Raw genomic sequence first — 9,504 nt, 5'->3', positions numbered from 1 at the left:
ACAATTCACATTTCGGTGATTACAACAAATTGTTAGACAATTTGACAATCCTTAGTTATCAAAGGCCTTACAATGTTGTAACCACTTAACACTTAATAATTCATTCTAATTAAGAGTCTCAGATTAGCTTAATTTTACATAGAAATATTTATCATAAATAGCTTAAAAAGTAACAGATATTTCTGTTGTTCAGAGCAACTTACTAATATGTTCACATGGCTGAAATACATTTCTTAAATTAGTAAGGAAGTCAAAGGAATCAAAAGTAAACATGTTGAACTTTTATGTGGCTGTGCATTTAATTCCTCAAAGAGCACAGAACGAGAAGGGCAGCCTCTCAGGACACCAGGAGACAGTGTGAACGGAGAGGGGTGCGGGCTGCCACTGCCGTCTCGCAGAGTCCAGCCTCAGTGCAGGGAATAAAGAGGGACCAGGTTTGGTTTTTGTTTTGTTTTGTTTTTTTCATGTGATAGCATTGAATGTGACTGTATTCAAAGTCTCCTTCTTTAGGACTTTCCTATAAGATTTAATCAGACGTCAATTAGTGATTTAAAGTTGTCTAGATGATACTCTTCTATAAGAAATTCTGCTTGATTCAAAGCTTTTATTTTCACCAGAATAAGAATAATTTCTTTGATTTCATCCCTGAAAAACAAAATAAAACAGCATTTCCTCCTTAAAAATGAAACATATGGGGCACAGTGGTAAATTCTTGACTTGTGGTATATTAGGCATTAATCTAAAGGTGAAAGTTTAATTGCAAATATCATAGAATACAGATGCTGTCTTTCCCACATAATTATAAAGTTAAAATACAGACTACTAAAAAGTGAGCCATTTAAAAAATAACCATGGGCCTGGTACGATAGTGTAGTTAGGTTAAAGTCCTTGCCTTGCATGTGCCAGGATCCCATATGGGCGCCGGTTTGAATCCCAGCAGCCCCACTTCCCATCCCGCTCCCTGCTTGGCCTGGGAAAGCAGTCGAGGACAGCCCAAAGCCTTGGGACCTTGCACCCGTGTGGGAGACCCGGAAGAGGCTCCTGGCTTCAGATTGGCTCAGCTCTGGCCATTGCGGTCACTTGGGGAGTGAACCACTGGATAGAAGATCTTCCTCTCTGTCTCTCCTCCTCTCTGTATATCTGCCTTTCCAATAAAAATAAATAGATCTTTAAAAATAAAATAAAATAAAAAATAACCATGAAAATATCTACCAATTTTTCCCTAACCCCTGACCCTTCCCACCCCAATCTACTATGTAAACATCGTCAAAACTAAAATTAAAAATTAAATAAAAAATATCTACCAAGATGTTATATACTACAAAGTCTCTAAGAGATTTTTCAAGTATAACACAAATATAAATCTCTAAAAATTACTGACAGCATAAAGAATTCATGACCAGTGATTATGGGAGTGACAATAAAATAGGCCTTACGTGAATTCACTTGCAGATAACTTATGTGCAGACTGCAGTAAAACTTTAGTGAAATTTTCTAGCTGGGGAATAGATGTCCTCATGGCAGAATTTCCAAACCATTTTTCGGGTAGACAAGCTGCTATCTGTTAATTAAAACATACTGCTATAATAATGATCTAAGGATTCTTGTTAGCATAACCTTTTATCGATACTGCAAGTTGACTGTTACTCTAAAGTTCTTGGTTCTATAAAAGTTTTTATACATTCATCTCACTGTCAAAGGTTGTACATATTTTAAAAATTCACTTTCAATACTTAGAGCTTAAAGCATATTATACCTAAATTTTCTTATATATTCTTATGCTTCTAATCCATTTAACTGTACAGAATCATTTCTAAATAAAAACCAGAAAACTGGGGCCAGCATGGTGGCATATCATGCTAATTTTCTAACTGTGGCACCAGCATCCCATATGGGCACTGGTTTATGTCTCAGTTGCTCTACTTTTGATCTAGCTCCCTGCAAATGGCATGGGAGAGCAGGCAGAGGATGGCCCAAAACCTTGGGCACCTGCACTCATATGAGAGACCCAGAGGAGAAACCCCTGGCTTCCCTTTTCCTTAAAAACAAAACAAAACAAAACAAAACAAAACAAAACAAAACAAAACAAAACAAAACAAAACAACAGAGAGAGTGATACCACTTGTTGGGTACCTGCAATGGGCTGAGACTGTTGAGCCAAAGGTGGGAGATGGGAGCTGAATCTAAGACTCCTATATGGGCAGCAAGAACGTAAACTGCTGCTACCAAAGACTGCAATAACAGGCAACTGTAGGCAGGAGCCAAAGCCTGGTATCAAACGCAAGAACTCCAACATGGGACACATCATCTTAACACACTAAACACCTGCTGCACCTTTAGCTTTTAAAAGCCTCTCTCGTTCTCAGATACAGTCATTTATCATAGTATACTCGGAATTTCACTTTTTACAACTCATGTTTCAATTCAAGTAAATTCTACATAGGGATATACAAGCAGTGAGAGGTGAGTATCTACCATTCTAGTAAACAGGCCAGCTGTCCTAGCGTCCTCTACTAAGTAGTGGTTTTCACTCCTTTATTAGTGGCACTGGAAGCCAGGGTACAAACTTCTAAACTGCCGAACTGACTGCTCTTGGCTGAACAAACTAGCCTTTAATAGGTGAATTTCTAAAAATGATAAAATCATCATCAGTCCTAGACAGCTTACCTGGATGCATTTCTTAACAACCTCTGGTCCAGGAACAGCATTAAAAAGAGCTATCATAAGGTAGCGGTTCAGCAGCTTCCCTAGACCTAGTTCTTGAAGGGTGTCATCCTGGAGGAGTCCATTCCAAAGAAGAATGTTGCGGAAGAGCTGGAAGATAACACAGGTATATGCATTTTTTTCCTCTGACATGAAATTTTAAGTTTCTGACAAACATAAAAAGATGGTCAAATTCTTAAACTCTTACCCCAGTAGCTTATTAGAGCCGTCAATTTTGGAACAGAAAACATCTCTGAACAAATGCTTAAATCTTTCCAACCTCCATGAATTTGCTCATCCTATTCCATTTCCTAGAATAATATTCCAAATCTGTCTTGACATATATTAGAGCCTTCCCAGTCAAAAAATGTTCCTCTTCAATCCATTCTCTAGTGGAGCTTGGGCTAACAATTACTATCAGAACTTTAGGATTCATAAAAGACAGCTTGGAAAGCCAGTGCCACTGTCACAACTGTGTGTCTTTGAGAAGTCAATGTGCAATGCTAACGGCCTCATATCTACAATAAGGCTAACAGTCACCTGTAAGTATAAAAATACCTAAATATTTAAAACATATTCTAGTAAGTCAAAAATTGGTTATTGTTCCCTACTCTAAATCCACATTTTTCTGTGACTTTGATAGTCTATGTCACTTTCTTCCTAATATTACGTAAGGTATCTCAAAAAGTTATTCTTTTCATTTTGGTTCAAAAAATGAAAAATCCACACGTGGCTTTTTTTTAGAATATGCATTTTCCCTTAACTTCTTGAGGTACAATTGCCGAGTGCTGGACTATATGCAGTTTGCTAGTCTGTTATATTTTTTCACACATTATGCTCTTGCTAAGATTGCTCCTTTGAGTCTTTTCCCTTACCAAATGGCAAATGTTAATTCATCTTATTTCTTAAAAAGTTGTTTGAAATGAAGAGAGTGAGAATAAGAGAACAAGTGAGGGAGAGCCTGTGCTGCCCTCTGCTGGTTGCCTCCTCAAATGGCTCTTGAGAATATATATGCCACCAAACCTAAAATACAGTTTGGTCCTTAGAGAAGCCTATTTTCTTTTCTATAATAAACTGTATCTTTAAACAAATTACATGACAATCTGTGTTCTGATTTTTTTTGTCATTTTCTTCTTACCTTTAGACTTGACCAGAACTGTCTTTCTTGAAACTTTGAATGTGGTGACATTTTGTTTTCTACAGCACTAATTTGAAACAAAAAAAACAAGGGTTAAAAAATACAAATAACTGTTATTCTTTTAGAATCAGAGATTACCAAACAGATTTTTTTAAGCCGACCAAACTAAATTTTAAGGGAATATAAATGGAGATGAGGGGTATGTAGATGATATGTATGAAGATGAAGACATTCTGTCCCAGCAGTTTCTTCACCATATGCACATATGAGGAATGATCTGTCCATAAAACTTTACTAGGCTGTTGGCGACAGCCTGCCACTTAACATGCTCTCAGTGCCTGCGCAGTTACTACCCAGCTTATAAAAGAAAGAGGAAACTACTTTAGATGATAACATGCAAAGATTCTTAAAGAGTAAAGGAAGGCCCAGAACTAGTTGGAACTTTCTCCAAGTTTTATTCATTTTTAAAAATTATACAGATAGTGTGAGAAACAGTATGTGAGTGAGTATGTGAGAGCTTCTCTTCGGTGGTTCACTTCTACTTCCTAAAGGTCTGCAATGGCCTAGAATCTACCTGGCTCAAGCTAGGAGCTAAAAACTCAGTCTCAGTCTTCCACATGGGTAAGCGGGACCCAACCGAACCACCACATTCTACATCACAGGTTCTGCGATGGAAGTCAGCTGGAGTCAGGAGGCAGAGCTGGGTACAGAACCCATACATCCCTATGTGGGATGAAGACATCTTGACTGATGGGACAAACAACGGCCCCTACAATATACATTCTCTGTTCTGAAAAGGTAGGGGTAGTCAGATCACAGCATGTGTAAGTATTTAGCTGTATCTGTGAAAAAGAATTCTGCAAAGATAAAATTAATACCAGTCATTACTACTGGTTTTCTATCCATTTACAGACAGAAAAATACCAACTGCATGATTGCAGGTTACGGACGGGAACAAATACAACTCTGAATCTTAGGACTGTAACATTTAACTGAAACATAAAACAAATTTACCGGGCAAAAATGTTTATACGCAGACATCTCCTCATGAGTTGAAACAGAAAGCTCAGGGGTTCCTTTTTCCCTCCTCCCACAAAGCTTTTTCATCTTCTGTTTATTGATGGCTAATAGCCTTTCATGAATGGTTGCCAACTGATGCTTTCTTGGCAAACGTATGACTATGCAATGAACTGAACACATGGGTACTTGAAAACTTTTGGAGGAGGAGGGTGTTGCTTTAGCTGTTGAGACATTGGTTAAAATGCCTACATCCCACACAGGTATGGCTGACTTCAAGTCCCAGTTCTGCTTTGGATTCCAATTTCCTGCTAATGTGAACCTTGAGAAACAGCAGTGAGTCCCTGCCATTCCTGTGGGAGACATGCACTGAGTGTCCAGCTACCAGCCTGACTGAACCCTGCCCAGGCTGTGTAACAGACAAAATAAAAGATAATACATTTAAATAATAAAAAATTTCTGAAGTCTTTGGCAAAATGGTATTAAAAACATATATTTGTTTTGGTGCAATATTTTCTTAAATCCATGCACAGTATTTTCATAATATACAATTTCTGTGAACTCACTGACAATCCCCTCTACTTGGTTCATGATTTAAACTGAACAGAGAATTCACAGATGCAGGTTTTGGCTCCTTTGTCATGTTCTAGGCCTTATCCTATGACTCCTGAAGTCCTGTGAGCTAGGCACTAATTTTACCAATGACAGATGCAACCATGGACAGAATTGCGGGTTCCATGGTCTGACTGTGGAGTGTATGTATTAGAGCTGGGTCTCTTCAATGGTTTAGGCAGAACAGTAGACAGCATACCCAGATGCACATGAGGATATGGCAGTATATTGGAGACTGCAGAGGACACTTGATACCATAGCAGAGGACAGAAGAAATTGATCAATTACCCCAGCAAAGCGTTGGCAGTGAATATCTAGGCAAACAGAGACTCTAAGGTGGACTATGTCAGCTAGTGGATTCTGGAGAGATTTCATCATGACTGGAGTGGTGGGATCGATAGCAATTCAGAACTGCTGAACTATCAAAATCACTTGAACAGGTCCTTCAGCGCATGCCCCACATCGGGGACCCTGGGATGGGTGGGAGGCTGAGTGTGGCTTTTCCCCTTATCTTCCCCTTTCCCCAGATACAGGACCGAAAAAAGAGAACAATGGTCTCACCCACTTTCCTCTAGCCTTTGACTCTTCGCACCCTAATCAACTATGTAAAAATCATAAAAAATAAAATTAAACAAACAAACAAACAAACAAAAGCCAGCCAACCACATCCCATCCTATACAGTGGTATCTGTGTTTAACTGCTGGTTCAAGCTCTCAATTTCAGCTCCCAGGTAAAGCACCCCTTGGGAGGCACCTCAAGCTATGGGGTTCGCGCCACCCAGGCAAGAAGTTCCTGGTTTCAGTCTCAGCTGTTATAGGCATTTGCCAAGTGAACCAGAAATTGGAAACTCTGTTTTTCAGATAAATAAAAATTTCTGAATGGAAGAAAAAGGAAATTGTTCATTTTGGGAAAAAAGAAAAAAAGAAAGAAATCCACGCATGTATGGTCTATAAGTTCATGGAAAATATGTGTTGTAAAAAACTAGAAATGACTAAGAGTTTATACCTTAATTGTATTTTTAAATGCACATTATTGTATCAACAAGAAAAAGAAACAAACGATATGTCCAAGTGCTAAGCACATGAGGGATCTCCAAAACAAGTTTATGGAAAACGAGAATTAAAAAATAATGTGAATATTTCACTAGTTTTTTGAATCCCCCTTGTGTAGCACATGATTGGGCAGTATTTGCCATAATCTGTTTGTATCTTAACAAATGTATATACACATATTTTGAAAACACTCATTACAGCTTCTTTGAATTACACTTTTGAAGCAAATCTATATTAAGTGATTCATTGTCTCAAGCAATGTACACCTAGCAGCTCTTACCTCTTTGGATACAGAGGAATAAAAACATCATCTTCTATTGCCTTCTTCATTCTTAAAATGATAGTTTTAAATAAATCCTATTTACAAAAAATTGAAGAACATCATTAGTGTTAGTATAAGTGGAAACGAAGCTATCAAAAAAACATAATTTTAACCGTAAAATTGAACTTAAATAATTAAAATGCTGTATTTTCTCTGATTACAATGGGAAAAAACCTAGAAATCAGCAAGAGGAAGTATGAAAGTAATTAAACCACAGGCTCCTGGCTGCTCAATCAGTATCTTTGGAAGTGCTACCCACAGCATTAAGCAAGAAGGAAACAAGCGCATGCATTTGAAAAACACACACATTTATTTATTTTAATGGCAAAGTTATGTACTCTGAAAGGGAAAGAGAAATACTGGTTGCAGTGGGCTCTAATGGCTGGGTGGGCCAGGCTGGCACCAGGAATTCAGAATATCATTTGGATCTGTCAAATGAGTGGCGACCATACGCTGTTTTGCCAGGAACAACAGCAGGAAGCTGGATTAGAAATGGAGCAGCTAGGACCTGAACTGCTACTCCTATAGGACACAGGTACTGCAGGAAGCAGATTAACGCACTGTGTCCGAATGTCAGTCCGACTGCAACCACTCTGGAAAGGAGGATGTCAAACTGTCCCTGTTTGCACATATGATTGTTCATTTACAAAACTAAAATTTCCGCAAAATATATACATAAAGATTATTAAAAATGATAAATACAATCAGTTAAAAAATGCAGGATACAAGATCAGCTTCCAAAAACCATTAACATTTCAGTACATCCAGTAACATATAAGATGGAATAAGAAATTAACAATGCAATCCCATTTACAACATCTATTAAAACTGCAGGAGAGAGGTGAAATAATTTGGCAACAAAAACTGTAACACTGATGAAAGAAATTGAAGAGTTAACTAAAAAGCATAAAATCATCTCATGGTTATGGATTTGAAGAACTAATATTTTTGGCTGTCCATATTACTCAAAAACAGATTCAAAGCCAGCCCTGTCAAAATACCAATGACATTATTCAGAGAAAAAGAGAAAACAATCATAAAATGCCTACTGAACCACAGAATACCTCAAATTGCCAGAGTATTACCTGACTTTAAAACATACTACAAAGTTGTAATAACTAAAACAGCCTGGTACTAGATTAAAAAGACACACTGACCAATTAACAGAATCGAGAACACAGAAAATAAATACATATGCCCTCCAAACAACCAATTTTAAATAAAGGAAACAAGAACATACAATAGAGAATGGACAGCCTCTCTAATAAGTAATGCTGGCTACACTGAATATCTGTATTCAAAAAAAATGAAACTAGACCTAATCAACTCAAAATGGATCAGTGCCTTAAATGTGAAATCTAAAACTAACGAGAAATTAAACACTGATTTAGATAAATATTTCTTTGGGATATGATGCCCCCAAAGCAATGCAAACAAAGCAAAAATTGATAAATGGGATTATGAAACTAAAGGCTTTTTGCACAGCAAGAGAAACAGCCAAAAGTGTAAAAATATAACCTACAGAACTGGAGAAAAATATTTGCAAGCTATTCATGACAGAATTAGTACCCAGAATGTATAAAGAACTCAACACAGCAGAAAGAAAGAAAGAAAAAAAAATAGGCAAAGCTGGCACCCCATATGAGCACTGGTTGGAGTCTTGGCTGTGCCAATTCCAATCTAGCTCCCTTCCAATGCACTAGGGAAAGCAGTGGAAGATGGCACATGTGCTTGGGTTTCTGGCACCAATTTGGGAAACCAAGTAAAATACCAGGCTCTTTGGCTTTGGCCTGGGTCATGGCCAACCACAGTGGCCAGCTATGGCCGTGAACCAGCAGATTGAAGATCATTTATTTCCTAACTCCATCTTCCAAATAATATTTTAAAAGTGGGTAAGCTATCTGAATGGCATATCTCTCATATCTCTAAAGATATACAAATGGTCAACAAATACATGTAAGAATGCTCACTCAACTACAGGAAGTGGGAGTTCAAAATCACCATGAATATAAATTGTCTCAGCACAGAATGGCTAGCAATGGAAACAGTAAAAACGCATGCTGGCAAGGACACAGAGAGGGGAATTACTGTAAACTGTTGGTGAGATATAAGTCAGTACTGCCCTTGTGGAAAACAGCAGAGAGTTTCCTCCTAAAACTAAAAACAGAACTACCATCTGTTTCAGCAATTCCACTGCATGCACACATCCTTAGGAAAGGAAATCAGGAGGCTGAAGAAATACCTGTACTCCTATGTTTATTGCAGCACTATTCATCATAGCCATGGTTTGGAATCAACCTAGGTATTCCACAGATGGGTGAAAGAATAAAGAATATATGATGCCTTATGAACAATAGAATATTACTCAGCTAAAGAAAGAACATAGTCCTGCCATCTGCAGCAACATGGATGTGCCTCAAGGATACTGTGTTAAGTGAAGTCAGATGCAGAAAGACAATCACAACATATTCCCACTAATGTGCTGACTTCATGAAAATAGAAGGTAGAATAGAGGTTAGAAAGAGGAGAGTACAGAGAATGGATGAAGGATGGCTCACAGGTACAAGAGTGCAGTCAGATGGAAGGAACAACTTCCAATGTTCTAAAGCACAACAAAGTGACTGCAAAAAAGTAAATATCTCAAAATAGCTTATGAAGA

General features: G+C 37.8%; 1 protein-coding gene across 3 annotated transcripts in view; it reads right to left on the bottom strand.

Annotated features, from left to right (window-relative positions):
• Positions 1 to 390: 390 nt before the first annotated feature.
• Positions 391 to 9,504, bottom strand: part of GCFC2 (GC-rich sequence DNA-binding factor 2) — a 28,288-nt gene continuing 19,174 nt past the window's right edge. For all 3 annotated transcript variants that reach the window (XM_040993632.1, XM_040993633.1, XM_040993634.1), the window contains exons 14-18: positions 6,804 to 6,880; positions 3,842 to 3,908; positions 2,668 to 2,814; positions 1,437 to 1,561; positions 391 to 645 (exon numbers count right to left, since the gene is read on the bottom strand). In XM_040993632.1, coding sequence (XP_040849566.1) covers positions 531 to 645; positions 1,437 to 1,561; positions 2,668 to 2,814; positions 3,842 to 3,908; positions 6,804 to 6,880 — 531 coding nt within the window. In that variant the 3' untranslated portion in view covers positions 391 to 530. The remainder of the gene's footprint in view (positions 646 to 1,436; positions 1,562 to 2,667; positions 2,815 to 3,841; positions 3,909 to 6,803; positions 6,881 to 9,504) is intronic.

The sequence above is a fragment of the Ochotona curzoniae genome, unplaced genomic scaffold, assembly GCF_017591425.1.
Source record: "Ochotona curzoniae isolate NIBS_2020 unplaced genomic scaffold, NIBS_Ocur_1.0 contig_883, whole genome shotgun sequence".
Classification (NCBI taxonomy): Eukaryota; Metazoa; Chordata; class Mammalia; order Lagomorpha; family Ochotonidae; genus Ochotona; species Ochotona curzoniae.
This window is presented reverse-complemented; position numbering and strand designations above follow the sequence as displayed.